Here is a 23,740-nt window from a genome sequence, read left to right on the forward strand (position 1 = left end):
GTCCTACAGCAATATTACTAACTTTGGTACAAGTACTTTTATTTTCAGTACACTACCCTGTCTATCAATGTGGTTATTTTCAATTCTTAATCGACGTTAAATGTTAAAAATAAACTTCCCTAGATAAAAAGTCAAGCAAGTTCAAGAGGGCTGACTTAACGAACAATTTTTTATTAATTTTTTAGCATCGGGAAAGGCATTGAGAAGAAAGAATGTAGATGACTTGTAATTTGCTGTGCGACGGATATGAGTATGGTGAATTCCAGTTTTCCGTGAAGTTCATCACACTTGACATGCTTTCTACTTGATTTTCATAATCTCGTCATTAACGTTATTATTACTCAAACAATAGAGTTTATTGCTGTCGGAAATTTACATCAGGCCCCGGTTGTTCAAAGGTTGGATAACGCTATCCACTGGATAAAACTCTATCCGGTCGATAACGCTATACGTTTTGCTATCACTTATCCGCCGGATAGCGATTTATCTGTTGGACAGCGTTATCCTCCTTTTTATATACAACTGGGCTCAGAAGTCTTCTGATAAGTGCTCTATTTTAATGCCCATGATGCACTGCAGTGGTGAGACTGAACACCGGCACATTTTGAGAAATTGAGGATCACAGTGCAGTGAGAACCGTTGATCTCCCAGACGGAAAATGCCGTCAGGACGACAAAGGACTTCAGCGAATGCTCTTGACACATCTGCTGTGACGTTGAACGAAAAAATCCTGAAAGAATGCCATGATTTGTACACGGAGAAGGAGAGGGGTAAAGTATCTGCCAAAGTGGCCAAGTGTTTTTGGTGTCGACGTGGACAAGTCCAGCTGGAATTTATTTTCGAGGAAACCCATGAAACGATGGTCACGATTTTTGTTACTACTGTTTCTTAGGTCTTATCACTATTGCGAGTGGCTTGGGATTAAATTTACTGGCTCCAAGAAAGAAGATTACAATCTTGCTACTTGGAAACCATTCTGCAGGGAAAAGTTCTTTTATCAATTGGTACGTAACTCAGCAATTTATTTCAAGATTGAAGTATCAATTCTTGCTCTGTCTGCTATACATTTCTTATAATTTTAGCATAAAATTTGGTGTAAAATCGAACAGTTGCAAAGCTGATGGTTTTTCTTCTTATTACCGTTCTGCTAGATAAATGTGTTCATGTCGCAAGGGGAAACTCTTTTTGATAATTCCTGTCTCCATTGAAAAGAAGTGGAGATCATGGACGATCTGTATTCATTTTCACTCTTAACTTGATTCTGGCAACCTCCATTAAGGGTCATGTTAAAATGAAATTAATTTAATTAAGTTAGATTTCAGTCCCTTATCAGCCATTTGGTTATATGTTTGCTTCTTAAACAAGTGATTGCAAAGGGTAATGTTCAATCTCACAAAATGAAAACAAACTCAATAACTTCATTCAATTTATAATTAAGACAACTGAAAAACATAGAAAAGAGATGAGGCAGAAAACTTTAAAACAACAACTTTGTTATAGTGCTTACAGAAAGATTGGCTGATTGATTGAATGATACATTGAAAGGTCTAGTTAAGATTTTTTGGAGGGTTCATTTTGTTCATAAAACCAGGTACGTAGAAGAGCATGTGCAGAAGACTGGTGTTGCGATAGAGACCCAAGGATTTACTTTTGTTACAAGTGGAAAGAAACGAGAATCACTTACAGTAAGTTGACTTTTTCAAATTAAATTGTTTCTTTGTTGCTGTTGCTAAGTTTGTTTTTGATGTAATATTTGATGCATTAGTTTCTATTTAAGTATCAGTCTATCTTTATAAATTTTGTAATCAAGTACAATATTTTTGTCATAAACAGGGAAATGCCACATTGCATCTGTATCCTCACTTCAAGTCATTACAGGATCTTGAAGGTAATAGTGCAACACCATTTTATTTATTCTGATCAGTGACTACACATTTTTAATTTCTGTTACCTTGAGAAAACATGGCTTAGTTTGAGAGCTTACAAAATAGTTCAAATTAAAGGAGATGTTGTAGAATGGAAGAATTTTCTGTCCAGGAAAATGATAATTAGTGATGTCAGGAGTATGCAATTTGTTTAAAGCTCAGAAATGATGCCTGCCTATGAAATATTTCAAAAGGAGAAAAAAATTAACTTAATTTGAAAATTTTCAAAATAGATAATGCATTTCAATCAGCTTTTTGTTAAACAGTCTTCACTTCTTGTGTTTTGATTGGTATCTTTCTCAACAGGTGTTGTAGATTACTTGACAACTGAAATTTCTACGTCAAAGCAGAAGAAATTTAGCCTCGTGACTTTTGTTGATACTCCTGGCCTTGTTGATGGGGACATGAAGTATGCATTTGATGTGGATGAGTCTATCCTTTGGTTGGGTGAGTTTTGAATCCATGCCGACTTTAAGATCTTAACACCAGGTGTTTTAGCAGATTTTTCAGATATTCTTGTTACTTGCCTTTACAAATCTATCGATCTTTTCATCTTTGGTAAAAAAAAAAAAAAGCACTGCAGTTACATGTAATTGGACAAAATCATCCGATATGCTAAAGTCCAGTCCAGCCCTCCCTCTTCTATGGCATTGAAGAGAAAAAGATTACATCTCAGTGGCCTGAGAGGAGCTTTATGCGGCTATTAAAAAATGGCCAGAGAGATCAAGTTCTAAACAGTAAAGTGTCATTTCTGTTCTTGATCAAGTGGTAAAAAGTTTTACCACCTGGTTTTCCTCATGAAAGCAAATCACAGACTCACCAAGAGCATGCAATATCAAACATAGGGTCATTAGGGTTTACACACAGTTTCCTTCCTTGTATTTGCTCCACATTTTCCTTTTCCTTGTAGTAAGACTCTGTACATATTTTGTCTTTCTCCAGGTGATCTGGCTGATCTGATTTTTGTGTTCTTTGATCCAATTGGGCAAGCTCTTTGCAAGAGAACTTTAAATTTAGTTGGTAAGAAACCCACATTTAAGTCATTACTATGTCTATTTTTACTCTTCAGTTTTGTCTATAATTAAATGACTTGTGTTTCATGGTAGAAAAAATGAATGAGAAGCAAGGAGATCGAATCAGATTTTTCTTGAGCAAAGCAGACACTGCAGGACATGAAAGTGACAGGCAGGTATGCCAAACTGATGCAATGATGCATGCATTATCCAAAAAAATATATGGAGGCTATCTTGTGTTTTGAAATAAATTTTACTGAAGAGTTGCTTTTAAATTGCTTTGCAAAGAAACATGGCAAGTCAGTACAATAAGGATTTTATTTCATAGAAATTAGCCTCCTTGTAGATTCACCCCCAGGAGTGGTCAAAAAGGGATTTCTCCTCACCATATCAACATGTTTTCAGGTAGAAAAGTTATGAAAAGATAGAAAAATGCCAATCAGGGGTTATTGTTTGATTCAGCATCAGATTGTTGAAACTAAAGTTCTAAAAAAAATAGTGTACAGCATCTAATAGAGAGAATTGATGGTTAATTCTACTTTTTTTTTTCTTTTTTTTTTTAAATTTCTTTTGTTTTTGAGTAGAAAGTGTTAATGCAGATAACACAGGAGCTTTGTAAAAGGCCAGGACTTAACAAAGCAGGATTTGAGATGCCGACTATTTACATTCCCTCGCTACTGGACAAGGTGAGGCGCAAACAAATATTCTATGACAAACTCTGAATTAATTAACATATTAAGTGTTAACCTAGCATTTCCCACGGGAAACTTGTATTAAATTCACACCTTAAAAATCACTAAATAATTTGTCTCTAAATGAAAGAGAAAGAACCATTACAACTTTGATTGACTACAAAATGCATCTAGTGCAATTCTCTGTGTAACAATCTTGTCAATCTAAATGTTAGGGTATTATGACCACATTTTCATAGTGGAGAGAGTTCTTTAGGTAAAATGTTACCATATCTTCTATGAATTACTGAAAATTCACGCTTCAAAATTCCAGTCAATACAGACACTGAAGCAAAACCTTATTATCAAAGTATTGGTATTTGTATTTGTATGGATGCTAACAAACTGTTGCAGATATGTATCTACCTATGCAACAATTCAGTCCTAGAATTTTGCAAGAAGTAGTATAGTACTCCTTTTGCCTTGAATTTCTTTGGTCTTTTTTATTATTTCTGTTAATTCTTTTGTAGCCAGCTAAATGTGCCAATCAAATAGAAGAAGTCTGTAAAGAAATTGAAAAGACAATTAACCAAACAATACAAAACACCCTTAACACACTGGAAAAAGACTGTGAGAAAATTGCGGACTTGGTGGATGAAAAACTTAGTCTTGATACGTGAGTAGCAATAGCTATCTTTTGCCACCAACATGCAAAGAAAGAATTTTGTTTGTACTTTCCACAAGACCTGCTTTATTTTTTGCTTTGTTTTGGATATTCAGATCCCTATTTAGTATTCCTTCTAAGAGAGAGATTTACTACCTGGGCATAATATTCAATTTAGTGTCTAGAGGGATCCAAGAGTGCATTGCTTTACTTTGCTCTGTAATTGATCTTAAACACTTTTAGTACCCTTTTAACCAGGATAAAAACTAACAAAGATTAAAACCACCACAACTACTGGTCACTCACATGTTTCTGGTTCGTTGTGTATTTTGCTTGGTTTTTTCTTAGAATTACACTGGCCATCTAGTTTTTTTTTTCTTTTGTTCTGACTGGTTGGGTTGTGATTTCTTTGGTTTTGTTCCCAATCCACTCCAAAATGACTGCTCTCAGATATATTATTACCAACCCTTTCACCAAACACGAGATAAAAGTTGCAAACTCTTCTTTGTATATCTTGCTTAACATTGAGGCCTTGTTCGCATAATAATCTGGGCAATATTGAAAGGTATATTTTTTGGTTGGGTGTTTCTCTCGCTTTGTGTTAATTGGTTAACTTCCTAGCAAGTAGCAATGCAAGAGAAACTCTGGATGGAGCTGGTTGCAAAAGAAAGGGCAGAAAAACTCGTTATTACAACTGTGAGTACTGTTTCTTTTTTGGTAGAAGTTACTTACCGATATTGATCTTGGGAAAACTTAGGGGGCCTGGGTAGAACGTTCCCTCCATTATAAGAATGTGTTGTGTATTTTGTTTTTGTTGACGATTGCTCAGTAGTTACCTGTAATTTTCACGTGTGACTTAAGCAACTTTAGGGTTTTCTTTCGTCATCCACTGTGGCTCCTCCTTGTAGCAAAGAGTAACTCCTTTTTGTTTTACTTTATTCATCTTTGGCCTGGTGTTCTTAGTACAGGGCACAGGTATAAGTAGTAGTTTATACTGATCTAATACAAAAAGCGAGCAAGTCATTGAGCAAAAGGAGACCAGTTTGAAAGTATTCTTTTTGAATTATGGGAGAGGCAATGGCCTTAATTCATGTGTTCACACAGTCTAGACTAGGGTCTAAAACAACAGATTAATGAGATACTCCAAGTCAAAGCATTTCTCTAAGTCATTAATAAAGATATGAAAAAGGCTGATGTGTGAAATCTCTTTACTCTCATGCACCTGTTGAAAAAATGTTGACAGTCACGTCCGCAGCTCAGCATCAATAACCACACCCTCATAGGAAATGCTTTTGTTCTCGAGTTTTGCTGCTGATTGTTGTCAACAGCTTTATCGCAGGTGGGTGTCAGTTTTGACTTTCCAATTTGAAACCTTCACGTTTTTAAACTGAATTCTCACCCCTGAAGGGCTGGAGTTTGATTATTCCTTGCTGCAAACCCTCGTGAAAGTGGAAGACCCCTGTTAGGAATCTCATATTTTATGACATAAAGGAAAGTTGATAGTAATTGGAATTAAGGGACTTCCTTTTCCCAAATGTGCTCAGCACATAATGAGAGACCTAAATTGAGTTTTGTAACAGGCATGTTTTCCAATTTGGTTTTTGTTTTAACCTCTCCACCTTGTGTCAATTTGGATAGAGAAACAACAGGAGTGCATGGCTGTTTTCTCTGACAACTTCTTGTCCAAAAATTGGTTACATGTTTAAGTTAACTTTTGTGCCTTTGACCGTTTAGTTTGGTTTTGTCATCGCACTATCCTCTTTGCTCTACGACTCAAACCAACACTTTCACGGAAACATGAAGACGATACTTATTTGGAGGCAAAGGTCATACGTCCAAGGTTATTTCAAAGGTCCGACAAGGTGGGTTATAAAAAAAACGCAGGGTAAAATCATAGCGGAAGATAACTAACGGCGTTCGCTTATTTTAGTCCCCCATTAAGAGAACTGGCACGACGTAAGAAACTCGTTATTTGACCTGTGTGCAATCAAATAGAGAATTAGTTTCCCTGACTGAATACTGAAATGTCTTTGTGATTTCAGGATCGGCTCTATGGGGAATACCTGCAGCAAAGTGTTGGTTCTCATGATTTTGATGTCTGTCAAGTTCGGATCAGCCTCTTACTAATCATCAGATGTGGAGACCTAACTAATTTAAATATTATAGCGATCGTAAAATACTCGTAAATAAACTTTTACCCGAAAAAAAAGACAGAAATATAATGTTGACTCAGTGATTCCAGATTGGAACAAGGTAGTTGGTATTATCGACTGGGTTGATACATGTAACTTAAATTGGCCACCGTCTAGAGTTAAGACTAACAAAACAGCTATTACAAACGGTATTCTTAATTCCGCCCCTACCCGCCTCCTGTAGTGAACATTAAGGAACAGGCTTTCTCAGTGACCACCTTCGTTAGATAATGAGCAAATTTCCCTGGCACCCGAGCAACTCTTATGGGGATGTTTACCCATTACTATATTAAAGTAGAATTAGAGCAAATTCTGTAATTGTGGAATTATTTTCCACAGCATCCCTTTGGTTGAGTTTTAACGCTAAATGTGGATATGGCCGTTATTCCTCTTTCTTTCTTGTCTCTTTTTACGTTCTTTCTCAGTTAGAATGCATTCTTACCTAGTTAGAGTGCGTTCTCTCTTTAGAATGCATTCTTTTGTTGTTAGAGTGTGTTTCTCTTCGGTAAGAGTGCGTCTTTTATAAAGACATACAAGACCCTGCCCCACAAAAATATAGACCAAAATATGGTCGAGGCCTGGATCATGGTGACATGCTTATTATATGTTTTTTCGTGTATTTTGTGTGTGTGTGTGTGTGTGTTATGGGGGATTGTATCTCTCTTGTGAGTATTTAGTGTGTTCTATTCGGGCCACTTTCCTTTCCTTTCCCTTCCCCACCCTCTTCCCCCTCAAAAAAAGAAAACAATGCATTAATGTTCAGTCTTCTTATCAAGGATACCTGGATCCCACTTGAATGGTGGAAACATGAGCCGCAATTTTCCTTCGCATATCTCCTTGTGATTAGAAGTCGTAACTTGCTTGAAATCAGAACTCTTTTTGAAGTGAACTTCATGTAGAAAACAGTACTAGGTATCACTTGTATACAATATTGCCCCTTGCGCTTCTTACTCTTATTCTTGTCATGACACTGTTCCACGAGAATCTTACGAGAATCAAACAGGTGGAGTCAGCTGTCCACGGTGGCACTTTGACTTTCATTTTGGACTCTACCGTCTCGATGTTTTGACGAAGAACTGTTGGAAGTATGCCGGCATAGATTACTGGGCTGTATAGAAGTAGCGAACATAGACACGTGCAACCGAACCTATCAAAATGAGCGCGCCACTAATGATTAAATAAAAACGATATGCGCATTCGGTGTATAGTCAATTATTTTGCGGTCTTTTGAACATGTAACTACTCGGTTTATTTTGAAGTAATAAAATAGGCTTTTAGCCCAAACTTTTCGTTACAGATGTCGCGTTGACTTTCCTTTGTTCTACCGACCTGCGAAAACGTAAATTAGCCACCGTAAAGGGTAAAAAAGCTGACGTTTCGAGCGCTGACAAAGGGCTAACGCTCGAAACGTCAGCTTTTTTACCCTTTACGGTGGCTAATTTACGTTTTCAACTCAGTTGTCAACCAACACTAAATTACCTGCTATACTCTCCCACTGACGAAGCACCACAGTTTCTTTAGAAACTTGCCCCTTTATCTATTTGCTCTTGAAACTGTCATGATGTTAAGGAAACACAGAGATGATGTAAACTAAGGAGTCACAGTGTTTTCATTGTCCCACCCCTTCGGAGGGAAACTTGTTGCATCGGAAAAGAGCAGTGAAGGATAAAAAATATAAACTCCCTTAATGGTGAGATAACCATACACTGTTTCATAAAATCGACAAAAATTTGCGGAGACAAACCTGAGTTCTTAGAGTACAAAATTATTGAAATCTCCCGCGCAGTTATATTACCCACAGTGCAACAGTGCTTAGAAACACGAAGCAGTTGCCGAAGCGAGGCTTTGAACGTCACGAGCAGGAATCAGGAAGGTGTGTGAGTGTTTTTATCGGGATCAGGACTTTGCAAGGTGCTATGTTTATTAGTAACTTTGTTTATCGGGACTACGACAACCTCGGAAAAATGTAGGAGTTTATACACTACTTCAATATGGGTCTTAGGGAGTCAAAACTTTGCTTCCTCCCTTATGAGGAAGCGACGAAGAGAGGTAAGTTTTCTTGTCACGATTGAAAGACCTGTTCACCAGGTTAAGTAAGTTTCGATGCATGTTCCAGCTGATTTTCGTTTTGTTTGTTTGAAACTCCTTCAGTTACAGACGATGAAATGCAACGACTTAGACTGGCCTTCAAACGATGTTCCGGTGTCAGTGGGTTTATGCCCCAACCGGTGTTTACCCGTGAAGTTCTTGGTGATGGTGTACCTAACAAAGTGGCTGAGGTAAGGGAATTGCATCTTTACATCGGATTTCTTCTTTACCTTAAGCTTAAATCTTAAACCCTTGAAAACATTTCTTTTGTGTTTCAGCAAATTTACACAGCGTTTGGTGGTACAAACAAGGGAATGACATTTCGCGATTTGCTCTGTGGTCTTGTGCTTCTAACCCGGGGCACACGCGAAGAGAAGATAAAATGTAAGTTTGTTATATGTTTGATGTCCAAACAGTTGAATTAATCATAACTCTTTTTATCCTGTTTGATAATCCACCGCCAAAGATTAGTGATCTTTTGTCTTGTTTTTTTGTCTCTTGTTTTCCCTTGCAGTTATTTTCATATTTATTCAACCGACGGAGCGTTCGTGTACAAAGATAATATGGAGAGTTTGATCCTTGCTTGTGATGGAGGCAATATTCCTCAGCCGGTCGTGGAATGCTTCTCTGAGGTAATAGTGGTTTCGTTAGCAGCGTTCATGCATGAGATGTAGGATTCCATTTTTAGTTCGACATAAAAACCTTAAAAGTGTCTTAACGGATGAAATACAATAAGATCTTGATTTGTACTTCTGATATTTGAAGTGTACCAAGTCCGCTGAAGCCCAAAGGTCAAGCTTTCTTGAGAAATTCTTTCCACGAGGTTACCAAGATGTCTTTAATTGAAATTATTTTTCCAGAAAATGTTTCAAGAAATATTAAATTGTGATGGCATAGAACAGATTCCATCTAAGTGGTTTCTGTTGTATTACTTGTGATACTGAATGCCATTCATTCATTCTTCTTCCTGGAAACTCTTCTGAATATTGGTGCAACTACTTAGATAAACATGTTCTCTAGCTTTATCCACATATCAAATATGGCTGGTTAAGATTTTAAGCAATAAGGGATTTGGAGAGAGCAGTTCGTAAAACGGAGTCATCTTTTAGAAGGAGAAATGTTGGCTTTTCTGTGTTTTTAATGTGCATTTTACCACACTTTATGAGAAATGTGATACTATTGGACAGATGAAAGATATCAGATTACCTATAGTAAATGTGTTACTCATGCTATGAAAATGGTGGATAGTTGTTCAAGAGAAAATGGAGTTCTGTGCGTTGTAGCACGATCATGGTTATTGTTCCTTCAAAACAAGAGTGAATGGAAAAATTTTGAATTAATTATTGCTTGAGGTGTTGATGAATTGCACCAAACATTTTGATTTGAGTAGTTCTTCAATGGCAAGCTTTGTTGCAAGATTCATGATTTGTTGAGTGTGTTGATTTTATTTTTCTGGATTGAAAAAATGGTTTGCTCAGTGCTATCTCTAGATGAATGTCTGATTAAAATTAACTATGGATGATTTTGTGTATGTTTTTGATGCCTGGAGAAAGTGATCTTGTGAAGTCATTTGTGTTTGGCCAAGGACAAATTCAGATACCATCACTGACATGTTTATTTGATTTTGTTATCTGGAATGAATGAGTTATGGTGATAAGTTAATATGATGTAATATACTAAATTGAAAATATATAAAGTCAAAGGAACAGTTTAGGTCTTGATCCCTGTTTTTGTCAACAAAATAAACACTTAAAATGATAATACGTGCAAAGCTGTCAATTGTTTCTCGTATACTGCATACATGTGTTAAATATTCAATAGAGACATCTTGTTTGCATCTACTGTATTTACTTGTGTATAAGTTGACCCCTGTTTTTAAGTTAAAAAATTGGGTTTTTCATCATTTGTAGTCAAAGAAGTAAAATTCAGACAGATAGAAATTTCCCAAAAGTTAATCTCTTATTTCTTGGAATGTATTGAAAGCACGGGGAATTAAAAAACTGCAGAGCAAAATGCAATCAAGTGCTTTGAAGTTTATCAGCACTTGTTTATATCACCACGATTTAAGCACACAAGGACACTTTGATTTATGGGAGAAGTATTTTACCATATTTTGTAAATCACATTGAAAATGAAATCTTCTTGCATTTAACAAACCTTTATCTTAATGTTGAGTTTGAAAGGAGATTAATTTGAGTAAAGTGAAGGAACACTGAATAGCTTCGAAGGATCGCACGTAACAAGCAAGACCATGTGAGACAAAGGCATTTGCCAGGTTACTAAGTTACTGTAATCATTCAATGAAATCAAAAGTTCAGCACTGTAAACAACAGCCAAGCTGTTAGAAAAAATGTCTGTTCTACAATCCAAAGACACAATATAAATCAGTTCTAGTAGCTTTGTGTTAAGCCACTCAAAATTTATTATTTCAAATTTTTTTTGTGGACAAGGAATGTGCTGAAAAGTGATAAAACTCGAACACAATTCGAACTGGTTTTATAAACTTAGTTTTCCTTATGGACTTCAGACAATTGTTATGCTAATTCCTTGGATTGCTTGGGTCAGGTCTATGTGTATGACTCATGTATAAGTTGAGGGTGATTTTTTGGGCTGATTTTTTGGTCCTAAAAGGTCAACTTATACATGAGTAAATATGATACATCTACTTTTATTACGTTGGTTATAAAAATATATTATCAAAATTATGTTATTACATTTTATTACTTTTGTTACTTTTATTATGTTGGTAAAATCTGTACAGACCTTATATGAAGGCTTAAAATTATATTAAGATCAATTTTGATCAAGAAATGGGCCAGGAATATTACACAATAGTGCAAATAATTGTGAAAGCTGATCGCGGTAAAGCGATTGCATAACACTCAGTAAGTTGTAAGATGACATGTTATCACATACCAGGTGAAAAAAATCTTTAGATTCTCAGTCTGGATTTTGTACCCACTCTGCAGTCTGCAGTCTACATTTTGCACCTGGTCTACATTTTGTATCCAGTCTGCAGTCTGTATTTTGTACTAACAAGTATCCATGGCACCAATAAAGTTTATTTTTGGTTACAGTTAGTCGCACAACACACACAATCTACCACAAAATATCTGTGTGTGAGTTAATTTAACATTTTTGTTCTTTTCTGCATTAACATTCTTCTTTTCTTTTGTAAAAATGTAGACATCACTTACAACGTTCCAATTAATTCACCCATCCCCAAAAAATAACTCTTGCATGCATACCATGCCTATGTTTTTCTTTAGTGTTCAAATGTTTATTTTTGTTTACTTTGTATTTTTTTAAGTTTTTTCCCTTTTTTTAGGTGAACTGAAATTGAAATTGGTTCATTGAGATTTTCTTCACTTCTTTTTGGTGGGTGATTGGTGCTCTACAACAAGAGCTGATCAGTATATATTTTGGGCAATTTAAGACAAAACTCACTTACCTCAATGTAACCAATCTCTACACTTTCCCTTGCAAAATAAACACAAAATTTATTCAGGTTAGTATCAAAATACTCAATGATTTTTTTCCTTTTGCAGTTTGATAGACTACCATTTGAGGAGTTTTCAAAGTGGCTTTTAAGAAATCCAGATGTGACTACGCTTACCAGATGGTTGCTCATTGTTAGTAATGGTTGCAGTATCCAGTTAACTGATAGCAGTGAGACTCCAACATTTTACCAGACACTTGCCAGTGTTACCCACTGTAAGTTTTACAGTTTGATACAATGAGGATTTCTAGTTAACAATAGTGATTTATTTGGTTGATGTATTGGAGTTTTATGGGAGGTTTTTGCAAGTTGTGAGTGGTTGGGAGAACTCTCTATGAAATCCTGAAGTTACTCACCCCACCCTAGAGATGTTCAATAGGATAAAATCTGTGCTTGTAAATAATTCATCAACTCAAAGGCAGTTTCCATAATTTTTTCAAATATGGCAGTTTCAATTCCTTTTTTTCATAACTCATTCCTTGAAGAGAGAAATAATGATTTCTTAATTTAAATTTGAATATTTATTGCTTCAGTACAAGAGGCAGATATTATGGAGCTGGAGAAGAGATATTGGATACTAAAGGCTGGAACAAAAACTGGAAAATTTGATCTGGATACATTCACACCACTAGTATCACCACCCATTCCAAAGTGTCTATGTGAAGGTTTGTGTTGAATCCGTGAGTGTTATTACTTATTTGGAATGATACAATGTCATTTCAGTAGTTTTTTTCCCTGGAAAGTCATATTGAATCTAAGAACTTAACAGTTATTGTGGTGGACTGTTTTCTTCCTTCAAATTAATTTTCTCTCATTTTGGCAGTCAGTTGGTTTATTTGTTTTTGTTAGTTTGGGTTGTTTATGAGGTAATGGCTTGGTAGCACAAGAAATTTATTTCAACTTAGAATAAAATTGAACCACAGTATCTACATGTTATGGTTAATATTACAAGGATAAAACAAGAAGTGCTAGGAGTTATGACACTTGATAAAGACTACTGGCCACATTATACCAAGTTTAAGACTTCCACAACTAACATTGAGTCATCAGGTGTGAGTGAACAAAACTTGTTGGCAATATTCAATGGCACTTTGAATTTTTTTAATCCTAAAATTAGACATATCTTTACCCAGAGGGGTAATTTTGGTTATTGCCTTAAGCTTTTAGGAAAGTGCAGTTTAGTTTAATTCATAAATTCCTCTCAAAATTTGGGTTTAAACACCCTTTCCTGTATCCCTAAGAATTTGTTATAACATCCCAAAATTTAGATATTCTACCAAAAGTTTATGTTTTGGAAGTCTGATATCATTTGCATCCTTTTAGAAGTTCTAAAAAGTATGGAATTTTGTGTAATTTTTTTGTAACATTCTTATCCAAGGATTGTTTAATGCTTTTGATGAAAATCAAGATGGCCACATTGATTTTCGTGAGCTAGCATGTGGAATTTCCAAATGTTGCAGGGGATCCAATGCTGAGAGGCAAAAATGTGAGTAACTTTAAAGGTATTAAAATTATTTCAAGTACATTTTCCATTCAGAACTCAAACCATCTGGTGACTTGTAGTGGGTTTTTTTTTCAATTATGTTGTCATGACTTCAGATGAGATGAAAATAATATCAAAAATTAAAACTAAATGATTGCTTGTTGAGAAATCTTTTAATCTGCCACAGTGAACTCCTTTCAATGTTGGTGAAAAATGAAGATTGCATACATCATACGTCCTTGTACTAAATGGTGTCTTCTTGTGTAGTGTTGTAACTTAATTGTTTGAACTAAGAGTTCAAAACTCCTTTAAAACAGGCAACTGTATTTAAGTTGTTAACAAATTTATTTTTTCCATTAGTCTGCTTTAGGGTATTTGATGCTGATGGAGATGGCTTTCTGTCAAGAAGTGAAATTGAAATAATGTGCAGGGGTTTAATTGACATCAGAAAGGAAAATGCTGGAGAAAAGGTAATACAAGACTAGTGGAATATTGAACTGGCCAACATAGTACTCAGGTTATATCTTTAATGTTATTTTTTGTGGGACCTTAGGATACAAGTGCCATCTGGGACAAGGATGTGTCATTGATGGCAATTGAAATCCTGAGTGATTGCAGCAAAGATGAGGTAAAGTGATCTTGTTTGTTACAAGTATGTAAGCCACCAACAGGATTGTTGAAAGCACATTTGCTTCAGGTGTTGACTTGATTTTATCCAGAATTTCTATTTCTAACATTTAAAGGAACATATAAGATACCTCACCAGGTTTCTTATTAGGAATTATATAATTCTCTGGCTAATATACAGATTTCTTCAGATTCTATAGATAAATTTCTGGCTTAATATGATGCCTTGACTTTTTTCTCCATAAGATCTGGAGCTTTTGCATGTGTTTTTTTTGTCTGTTTATACTATTTTCCTGCATTTTAGTACATTTGTAGCTGAAAACCCTGTTTAACTGAACACAGTAGATATAGCTGTTGATGTTATGTTGTTTGGCTACAGAAACATTTCTGTTGCATTTGTTGTTCCACCAATATCTAAAGTTAGATGTACCTTGTATTTAAAACATTAATTGTGTTTATCTTCTCTGGGGTGATTAATATATTTGGGGGTGATTAATATATTTGGGACTAAACAATTTTCTGTCTGTGATTAGGATGGTCAAATTAGCTTAGAAGAGTATAAGGAGTGGGCATCTACACATAGATTTTCCCATCTGTTTCCCAAGTTATTGGTCCAGGTCAGTAATGTTTGTAAAGTTATTATATGTGATCTTACCTTCTTGTATGGTAATGTTTGGGTGTCCAAGATGTTGTGGTATGTTGATTCTCACAACAGCAGCTTGTTTGTGCAAGTTGACTGCCTTACAATTTGATTTGTATATTATGTTTTGTAGGTATGTCACATTGTTTTGGGGCTTAGACCAATCACTAGAGAAGTAGAACTTCAAGTTGTGAGGTTTGTGCCACTGTTTTGAGATAGAAATGTTTTTCCACCTTTTTACATGTCTTTCTTGAGTAATTCAGTTCTTTAAAAATTATTTCTATAATACTGGTTATTCAAAGGGTTCTGTTATTGTTTTTACAGAGGTTGGCTTGAGCGTGAGTACCAGCATGACCTCAATCCTGGTACCATTTGGTATCTTGTGGCTATTTCTTGGTGGCGCATATGGAAAGAGTATGTCAGTTATCAGGTTTGTTAATGTATTCTGTAAATTATACCCAACTAACAATACAATCAAAGGTCTTTTAATCAAAACTTGTGAGCAGACAGCTTGGTGGAGGTCACCTTATTAAAATCCCATGTTTGGAAATTACCCATTGTAGACATTGCTGTGTTCAGTCTAGCCATTGTTTCTTTTGTTTCTAGAGGAGTCCTCCTCAAGGAGTGGTAGTTAAACCTTCAAATGACCATCCAGATGGTCAGCTTGTTTTCTAGAATATTTGGTTAGATTAAGTTCCACATAATATCTGCATACCACTTTTATTGTCATTTTGTAGCCTTACATCAGACGGTCATCTACAGGGAATCTTCGCAAGAATGGTACATTGCCAGCAAGAATAAACCAAGTTCATAATGCCTCCTCTGGCAACCAAGGACAAGCTTGGAGTGGTGACTCTGCTTTAAAAACAAGATCGTTGGGACGGCGTGAATCTCATCCAATGTACAACCAGAGTAGTAAGGCAGTAAGTCCAACTGGGACAATGAATGGTCACTGTTCACAAGGAGCAGTAGCATTAGGTACACAAGTGCCTGGTCCTGTTGATAATGTCCCACTTGTAGAACCTGATACAAGAAAGGTGAGCTTTGACATCTTTTATTTGGTGCTGTAAGCTTTTTTCTTTTAAAATTAAGCCACACACATGATAAGGTGGTGAATTGTTTATCCAAGACTAAATAGATGTACTCTTTTAGGTAGCATTATCTGAAAAAACTGTTTTGGGGTGCTTAACTATGTCAAGAATTGAATGAGGAAAAATCTTGCCAACAAACTTCTTAAACATGTTGAATTCAACTGATTAGCCTCTGATTAAACTAATGTGAAGAATCTTTATGTGTAATGTTATTGTTCTTAACAGGAGTAGATGACAGTGTAATCATTAATTCAAAGAATGATTTAGTTACAAGAGTACATCTGTTGCTCTAGGTCATGATTTTAACCGGCGAAGGAGGAAAGTTGAAGCGTAACATTCCTTTATGCAGAGGAAGGGACTTTGAGATCATACCAGAACCTGTTTGGAGAGCTCTTCAGCAGTGGTATGGAGGTGGACCAGCTCTCCCAAGAACGGTAACTCTATTGTTACTTAAATTATATTATTAGTTGTCTTCTTGATTGTGGTGTCACTCAACAATCTTACTTATTTGGTACTGTATCACTTGTCTGCATTTTGCAACCATAAAGAACTCATATTTTTGTAATTAGCCAATGAATTTAATTTTTTAACGCACAAGTTTGTGTCCTTTTTCACTGTACACTTACATAATTTATATGATCCCACAAAAAATTATAGATTGATGCTGCATTCTACTGTATGTAATAGTGCTTCTTTATTACTCATCAAAAATCAGGATAAATATTAACAGGAGGAGGATTAGTGGATTTTTTTCTTTTTTATACTTGTTGTGCATAACACAGTTCAGTTATGGCTAATATACACTTTTTTACCATGCTATCATAAATGGTCTGCTTGTTAAACAGGTCATAACTCCTACAAATGGTGATCCAACCCCAGAATTAGAGCTATACCCAATAAGTCTGCGACTGTTTCGACATGCCCCTCCCCCTACAAGAGGTGGAATTACAACATGGACTGGGGTTGGATTTGGATTAAGTACGTTTGGTTTTGGTACCAGTTCTCTTACCACCCCTCATGCCCCACCCAAAAGGTACCTGGCATATGTGGCATCTTTTAGTCGGATGAACACATTACAACAGGTTAGTTGTCTTTTGACTGGGAAGTAGTGGTATTTTCTGGTGTTTATGTAAGTGGTACCTAGTAGTTGATGTCAAAGGCACCAAACAGAGCAAGATCTGAGGCAATATTTTACCCCCTGGCTATTGTGCTTGTGATGTATGATGATGATTGGTGTATGGAGGATTGTCTGGCTGTAAAAAAAACATTCAGACCCATGAATGTGTGTTTGTCCTATCCATGCATCATTTAAATTTCACATAATTTAGCATATTTCACACTTGTACATCACTCATCTATTACACACCACTTGTGTTACTGTCATTCACCTGTAGATTATTTGGTTTGGTATTTATTACTTTCAGGTGTATGACTATCTCTGTGCACGACTCAGACTCCGCATAGAAGATATGAGACTCTGGAGTTTGGAAGATGAGGTATATATGAAGTGGAATTGTTCATCAACTAAGTAAATGCCTGTCTAAATGATCAACTGAACAACTGATTGAGCGTTTCATTTACTTATGGAATTATTTTCTGGTCAATTGTTTAACTTGTTATGCAGTTAACATCTGTGCCTTGTCCTGAGAAATTAGAGAGATTTATTTTTCTCTTGGAATATTACATCTGGCAATTTAAATGACAAATATGTTGTGTTTGGGGGAAAAAGACAACATTGTCATAAACATGACAGTAATTCAGTGAATGTTATGTCAGACCTGCAAGATAATTTGTATCCAGAATGTCAGTATCCACTTTGTGAAATGAACAGTGTGATTTAAGTTATTTTTATAGGCTTTTCTTTCTATATTAAGTTACTTCAATTCATTGACAGAATTACTTTTTTATTGTTTGCACAGAATAAACTACGGCTTTTAGAAGAAGACAATTCTTCTTTGGAGAAGTTAGGAATCACTGACAACCATGCTGTTCTTATTGAAGGTTTGTCACAGCAGCAGTCTAATTGTTTGAAAGAGTTATGGAAAATAGATGACATGTTCTCAAATAAACCGGTAATAGTGTCAAAGGAATTAGTTGTGATGTTCCGTTTTCCCTCTCAATAGTCATCTTTCTTGATCAACACAGGTCCATGTGACAAACACAGGTATCCCCTTTTTTTATTTCTCCACTGCTTGTTCTTGCAATTGCTGATTATGAAAGTCTCATACTAAGCACAGGCCTGCTTAGGTAGATCCCAAACTGGACTCCACCCCTGCAAGGATCTGGAGTGAGACTTGAGTTAATTTGTATTTATTTATTATTATTATTATTATTATCATCATCATCATCATCATCATCATCATCATTATTATTATTATTATTATTATTATTATTATTATTATTATTATTATTCTAGTTCGAAACAGAGATATGAGTTGGCCAGAAGAGATGTCCTCCTTGGCAAACAACAGAAGTCTTAGGGAGAAACTCAATTTAGGTAGGTATTAACATGCAGTTGAAAAAGTCTCAGGGAGATCAATGTTGCATTTAAGGGGTGTCTAAATTTTTCCTATTATTTTCACAAATGGTTATCTGTGGTGGAAAAAGTGACTTTGGACAGAAGAGGGTTTTGCAGATCTTTTAAATATGCAAAGTCGGCAATATAGGTCTTCTTTGAGACAGCACACTTGGCATTAACGTACATGTTGTATATTTTGTTTTCTTTGGCAAGCACTGAATCTGTTTTAACATTTGTCCCATCAGAACCAACAGAAAAAGGAGCCACAGGCCTCAGTAACTTGGGTAACACCTGCTTTATGAACTCTGCACTGCAGTGTCTCAGTAATACCCAACCCCTGACACAGTACTTCACAACTAAGTGCCACTTATATGAACTTAATAGGTATGTACTTTCCTAAAGAATCTAAGAGAGCAATTTTAACTTTTACTTTACACTGAAGTGTAAGCTCTTCTTACAAGAGAAAAACCATTTAGCGGGAGGGTGTTGACTTGATACAACAATAAATTACCTTAACTTATGCAGAGGGAAGTGTCTGGAGGTAATTGGTAATCAGTAATCAGATTTGGACATTTGAAGATTGAATTGAACTAAAATTCTGCTGTGTAGGTAAATTTCTCCTGGGGAAAATGGATCAAACCACATTGCATCATGTTTATTTTTCTTTTTGTGTTGATTTTGAAAATCCTATCTTATATTTAAATTGTGTTTTTATAGGACCAACCCTCTTGGTATGAAAGGGCACATTGCACGTCGGTATGGAGACCTTACTCAAGATTTGTGGAGTGGCAGCTCCCGCAGCCTTGCTCCACTGAAACTCAGGGTAAGTATATGGATCAATAGAACTGTATTATTTTGTGGATTTTTTTCTGTTTCTTTTAATTGTTAATTAACTGAGTTTCAGATTAATCAAAACTTGATACATATCATTTATCTCATAGTGGACAATAGGAAGGTATGCTCCAAGATTTAATGGATTTCAGCAGCATGACTCCCAGGTCAGAGGAGAGGCATTTTGGAAATACAGAATAGTCATATTGTCATAGACATCCTATTTACAATGATGTTTGGTTTGATGATAGGCAACTGATCACTGAAAAGAATGCAATTTCAGCAGCTATTCATTTAACTTCCCTTTCACATCAGTTTTAAAAAAATATATATGGGTGACACTGAACTTTGCCAAGGAGTTCTACAGCATACAAGGATGCTACATCTACTATTGATTGTTAACCCCTGTACTACACTTCTAATCTTAGCTTGTTTTGTGAAATCATTGTTCTCCTTGAAATTTATGCAGTAGTTCTTTTTAATAGGTCATCTAGCAGTGTTAATTTTATATAATGTTGATTGGAAAAACTAAATTGCATTATGTCTTCTTTTCTGATATCTATTTTTTGCTTTTCTTTGGAAGGAATTCTTGTCATTCCTCTTGGATGGTTTACATGAGGACTTAAACAGGTGTGTTTGTGTTGTCAGCAAATATAAACTTTTTTTGAGGAGATTGTGTAGCATTAAAAAATTCCCAGTAAGTTACTCTCACAGATTGTCAATGTGTTGTGTGCCTGGACAGTTATAACATGTCACTGGGGAGACTGAATAGTGATTTTTTTTTCCCATAGAGTTCAGCTCAAACCATATGTTGAACTTAAGGACAGTGATGGTCGACCAGATGAGGAAGTAGCACATGAGGTATCTGAACAATTGATTTTTTTTTCCTTACACTATTAGCAATCCTTTTCTTATGCTAAAATTGTATGGGCCATCCATGCCATTGTCTGCAATAAAGGTTAAAACTATTAGGTACAAAGAGGAAGCACCAAACTTATGACTCTGTTTTGTTAAGTTGCACTGGCAATGATACGGCCTCTATGATATTCAAAGGGGACATGTCGTATGACTATAGGTGGAATGGTTTCATGGATATTTTTGGACAAACTAATGTATGAAGATGCATTTTTCCTTTTTGTTTTAATGAACAAAGTTAATCCCTTTGTGTTAATTATATGTACTTATGTACAGAATATTGATTTTGATTTGTTACTTTTTCAGGCATGGGATAATCATCTAAAGAGGAATCAATCAGTTGTGGTGGACCTGTTTCAAGGCCAAGTAAAAATTCAATCATTTCTCTCTATTGTGATTTCCCCTTTTTTGCTTGTAGAACTGCTTTACATATTGCCTCAAAGTGTGATTTTGAACTCTCTTTAAATATGAAATATTTTAGTTTTGTATCAGATCAGTAATTATGAGAGTCACATCAGTGATTGTAAGTGGTTAATTTGCAGCTCAAGTCTCAAGTCAGGTGTTTGGAGTGTGGCTATGTCAGTGTTAGGTTTGACCCATTCACTTTCCTCTCCTTGCCTCTCCCTATGGACAACTCAATATATGTTGAAGTTATAGGTAAGTTTGCCAATAATCTTCCAATTGGCTGTCACAGGTGTTGCAGCACAAGCAGATATTATCCAGTAAGGCCCCTTACTAGTGTGCTCCCAAGTTTTCTGCTTGTGCTGTAACTTAAATAACTTGTGAAACTTCAGCTTTTGCAGGGAAAAGTCATGGGAAATAATAAAATGTAGTTGTCTGATAACAGAAGAGCAAGAAATACTTTGGGTGAGCAATGGTTTTCAAATTATGTCGAGTGAAGTTGACTCTTGATTTTTGGTCAAGGAAAGCTTAAAAAAGAACCTAGAAAAAGTCATGAAGATGCTCATAGTTTATAAATTTGGGATGGTACAAAACCCTGTATTTCCAAGAGTAACTAGCATTCTAACATGTCACTACTACTGATGCTGGGCAGCAGCTGACTGATAATTCTGTTGAATTTCTATTGTGTAGTTGTTCGACTGGAGGGGAAAACCCCTACAAAGTATGGATTGCTGTTGAATAATGATGACAGATACAAGGATGTGAAAAGAGAACTGTCAAAATACTGTGGGCTGGTGTGCTCACAGGTTCTCCTGGTTGAGATATTTGGGGCATCTGTTAAGGTAGGTAGGATGAAACACTGCTTTGGTTATTTTCCAGTTGATGCAGAAATTGCACCTTTTTGTGTCCTCCTACTTAACATGCCAGTGAGAAGACTCAAGCTACTCTTTGCAGAATTCTTCATCAGTTGAAATCCACAATACCTATTTTTTTTCTTTTTGAGGATCTTGGCTGTATTTACACAACCTTCCCCTAGGAGAGGCTTGGTGCAGTTAACTTGTGTCAGGATCTTGCTCTTCTTTTATCCTGGACATCCAAAATTTAACAAGTTCAAGATTTCAAAATTCTATTGCAGCTGGTTCCTTTTTTATACACTCAAGATAAAAGTAATTCTTTGTTTGAGTTTTGGCTGGGACCACTATTGAACTGTGTAAAGAATAATTTGTAGATACAGTAAGAGTAGATTCAGCTTGAGGTTCAAGATAACAGCGAATTTTTCCTGCTCAACAGAGTCTCCCATCAGATGTACAGAAGATTCGTACAGCGTTAGCTGGGATACTCTATGCTTATGAGATTCCACCTCCTACAATCTCCTGTGAAAATGATTGTGTGGGACCCAATCCTTCAGAGGAGGACAAGGTTATATGTAATTCATCTGTTGTAGAGTCTGAGGAGCGAGAATTTTGTACTACAAATAAGGATAAAAACTGTCAAACAGATGGAACCATTTTCAACACTGTTTCAAACAGTGATAGAACTGAGAGGAAAGGAAGCAAATCTTCTGGAACAAATTCTGAAAACGGCTCGGAGGAAAGCGAAACCCGGCTTCGCGTCCAAGAAGATTGGTTTGCAGATGGAAAAAAGAACAAGAAGAAAGGTTCTTCTAGTCCAATTAGGAGATTGAGTCCAAAACTGCGAAAGAAAATTAGCCCTAAGTTTGGGGCGGGATTTAGTTTGACTACAACATTGAGGAAGTCGTCTTCATCATCATCTTCAACAGAATTAGCTGAAGGACATTTTAATACTAATTCTGATTCTGGCATCAGTTTAAGTGTGGAAAATTCTCCAAGTCACCAAACTCTTTCTTCACCTGTTAATGTTAATGCTGCTTCTGGACATTCAAGTGTTTCGTCAACACCTACAACAGGACCTGCACCATATTTGGGCTATTGTTTTAGTGGATTTGTTGTTGCAATGCACAGGAAAATAGTAAGTTATATGTTGTTTAGTTTGTTGTTTCTGAATCATATGCTGATCAGTATTTGCAGTTTTTTTTCTAGTATTAAATTTCATTCGACACAATTTGTTTGCAAGGTTGTATAGATATTCTGCTTCAATTTTTCACGAAGTTAAATGCTGGAAAAACGTTTTGGAGTGATGTGAGTGTACTAAAACTGTTCTATCTCTGCGCTCAGGGCTACAATTTAAAATAACTTAGGGTGAAAGGCTAGTCATGAGCATAAGAAACAAAAGATTGTGATATAATTAAAGCACAAAATGACATGTGCACCTCAATCCGCTCAAGCACTCTTTTCTTTATTTAGATTCGTTTAGATGCATATTTCCTTTCACCACAAAAGAATCGCCCTGGTTTGTTTGGAATCCCTGTCATCATACCATGCTCATCTAAAACAAGACAGTGTGAGTTGTATGAGGGAGTCTGGACTCAAGTGGCCAGGCTACTAAGCCCACCAGCACCAGGAGACACAAACTGTAAGGATGGGTAAGTTTGTGTTCGCTCCTGATCCAATAAGGTGTTTTCTAAATTAAGAAAACCAATTTGATCTTTTTGTATTTGTATATAGTGATGCAGGGGACTATCCGTTTGAGCTGCGGGCAGTTCAGAAGGACGGCCTCATGTGTGCATGGTGTCCATGGTACAGGTGAGCACTCTTACTTTATTGTACCACTGTATGTTTTAGTGCGGCTTAATGTGCCTGGGAAGCAAGAAAGGCACTGAGCAAAGCACTAGGCTTCCACCACCTCCCAGTACAATAAAATTTGTTAATAAGTAGGCAGTGTACAACGTAGAGTCTACCTTGGCATAAAGTGCTCGATGCTGTGGTAGCAGAGCTAAGTATACATAAGTTAAAGAATTAAAGAGGATGCATCGATTCTCTGTGACTCTGAGTTTCGCGCCTTAAGCGCTCATCAGACAACTTTCTGTCTGACGAGCCCTTTGGCACAAAACTCAGAGTCACAGAGAATCAATGCGTCCTCTTTAATTCTTTAACTTGTGTGTGTTTGGGAGTGTAGAATTTGCATAATATGGCGGATGGACATGTTTTCCTAGCTCCGAAGGCTGATCGCTTTATCTCCAGACCGCGGCTTGTTAAGACCAGTTCCTTGCCTGATTTGAGTAAAGTATATACTGACTCAACTCTGGTAGTCGCTGATCAGA

At 36.1% G+C, this 23,740-nt stretch overlaps 3 protein-coding genes across 3 annotated transcripts in view; all 3 read left to right on the forward strand.

Annotated features, from left to right (window-relative positions):
- Positions 1-532: 532 nt before the first annotated feature.
- Positions 533-4,570, forward strand: LOC131782574 (sarcalumenin). The gene is made up of 9 exons (XM_066162666.1): positions 533-770; positions 893-1,004; positions 1,592-1,685; positions 1,834-1,888; positions 2,232-2,372; positions 2,868-2,945; positions 3,032-3,114; positions 3,523-3,624; positions 4,140-4,570. The coding sequence occupies exons 1-9, from the start codon at positions 659-661 to the stop codon at positions 4,287-4,289; spliced, it is 927 nt and encodes a 308-aa protein (XP_066018763.1). The 5' UTR covers positions 533-658; the 3' UTR covers positions 4,290-4,570.
- Positions 4,571-8,306: 3,736 nt separating this feature from the next.
- On the forward strand, positions 8,307-8,993 carry LOC136278907 (ubiquitin carboxyl-terminal hydrolase 32-like). The gene is made up of 3 exons (XM_066162085.1): positions 8,307-8,514; positions 8,617-8,744; positions 8,832-8,993. Exons 1-3 carry the CDS (start codon positions 8,457-8,459, stop codon positions 8,976-8,978), a joined length of 333 nt encoding a protein of 110 aa, XP_066018182.1. The 5' UTR covers positions 8,307-8,456; the 3' UTR covers positions 8,979-8,993.
- An 83-nt stretch (positions 8,994-9,076) lies between these two features.
- Positions 9,077-23,740, forward strand: part of LOC131782472 (ubiquitin carboxyl-terminal hydrolase 32) — a 22,734-nt gene continuing 8,070 nt past the window's right edge. Inside the window, exons 1-26 of the mRNA XM_059099202.2 lie at positions 9,077-9,185; positions 12,102-12,267; positions 12,586-12,717; positions 13,431-13,538; positions 13,896-14,005; positions 14,089-14,163; positions 14,696-14,779; positions 14,936-14,997; positions 15,127-15,232; positions 15,540-15,839; positions 16,187-16,327; positions 16,739-16,975; positions 17,318-17,389; positions 17,813-17,894; positions 18,310-18,390; positions 18,657-18,795; positions 19,129-19,234; positions 19,353-19,409; positions 19,826-19,872; positions 20,034-20,103; positions 20,464-20,523; positions 20,700-20,814; positions 21,250-21,401; positions 21,850-22,548; positions 22,884-23,062; positions 23,145-23,222. Of these exons, the coding sequence (XP_058955185.2) occupies positions 9,117-9,185; positions 12,102-12,267; positions 12,586-12,717; positions 13,431-13,538; positions 13,896-14,005; positions 14,089-14,163; positions 14,696-14,779; positions 14,936-14,997; positions 15,127-15,232; positions 15,540-15,839; positions 16,187-16,327; positions 16,739-16,975; positions 17,318-17,389; positions 17,813-17,894; positions 18,310-18,390; positions 18,657-18,795; positions 19,129-19,234; positions 19,353-19,409; positions 19,826-19,872; positions 20,034-20,103; positions 20,464-20,523; positions 20,700-20,814; positions 21,250-21,401; positions 21,850-22,548; positions 22,884-23,062; positions 23,145-23,222 (3,527 nt within the window). The 5' untranslated portion in view covers positions 9,077-9,116. The remainder of the gene's footprint in view (positions 9,186-12,101; positions 12,268-12,585; positions 12,718-13,430; positions 13,539-13,895; positions 14,006-14,088; positions 14,164-14,695; positions 14,780-14,935; positions 14,998-15,126; positions 15,233-15,539; positions 15,840-16,186; positions 16,328-16,738; positions 16,976-17,317; positions 17,390-17,812; positions 17,895-18,309; positions 18,391-18,656; positions 18,796-19,128; positions 19,235-19,352; positions 19,410-19,825; positions 19,873-20,033; positions 20,104-20,463; positions 20,524-20,699; positions 20,815-21,249; positions 21,402-21,849; positions 22,549-22,883; positions 23,063-23,144; positions 23,223-23,740) is intronic.

This window comes from Pocillopora verrucosa, chromosome 2 (assembly GCF_036669915.1).
Source record: "Pocillopora verrucosa isolate sample1 chromosome 2, ASM3666991v2, whole genome shotgun sequence".
Classification (NCBI taxonomy): Eukaryota; Metazoa; Cnidaria; class Anthozoa; order Scleractinia; family Pocilloporidae; genus Pocillopora; species Pocillopora verrucosa.

What these genes read in the sequence shown, in the direction of transcription:
- LOC131782574 (XM_066162666.1), top strand. Translation starts at nt 659, where the DNA reads ATGCCGTCAGGACGACAAAGGACTTCAGCGAATGCTCTTGACACATCT. An exon ending in AAAAGTTCTTTTATCAATTG is followed by an intron (nt 1,005 to 1,591) that starts GTACGTAACTCA and finishes TCATAAAACCAG; the next exon opens with GTACGTAGAAGAGCATGTGC. An exon ending in AGAAACGAGAATCACTTACA is followed by an intron (nt 1,686 to 1,833) that starts GTAAGTTGACTT and finishes TGTCATAAACAG; the next exon opens with GGAAATGCCACATTGCATCT.
- LOC136278907 (XM_066162085.1), top strand. Translation starts at nt 8,457, where the DNA reads ATGGGTCTTAGGGAGTCAAAACTTTGCTTCCTCCCTTATGAGGAAGCG. An exon ending in TGAGGAAGCGACGAAGAGAG is followed by an intron (nt 8,515 to 8,616) that starts GTAAGTTTTCTT and finishes AAACTCCTTCAG; the next exon opens with TTACAGACGATGAAATGCAA. An exon ending in TACCTAACAAAGTGGCTGAG is followed by an intron (nt 8,745 to 8,831) that starts GTAAGGGAATTG and finishes TTTGTGTTTCAG; the next exon opens with CAAATTTACACAGCGTTTGG.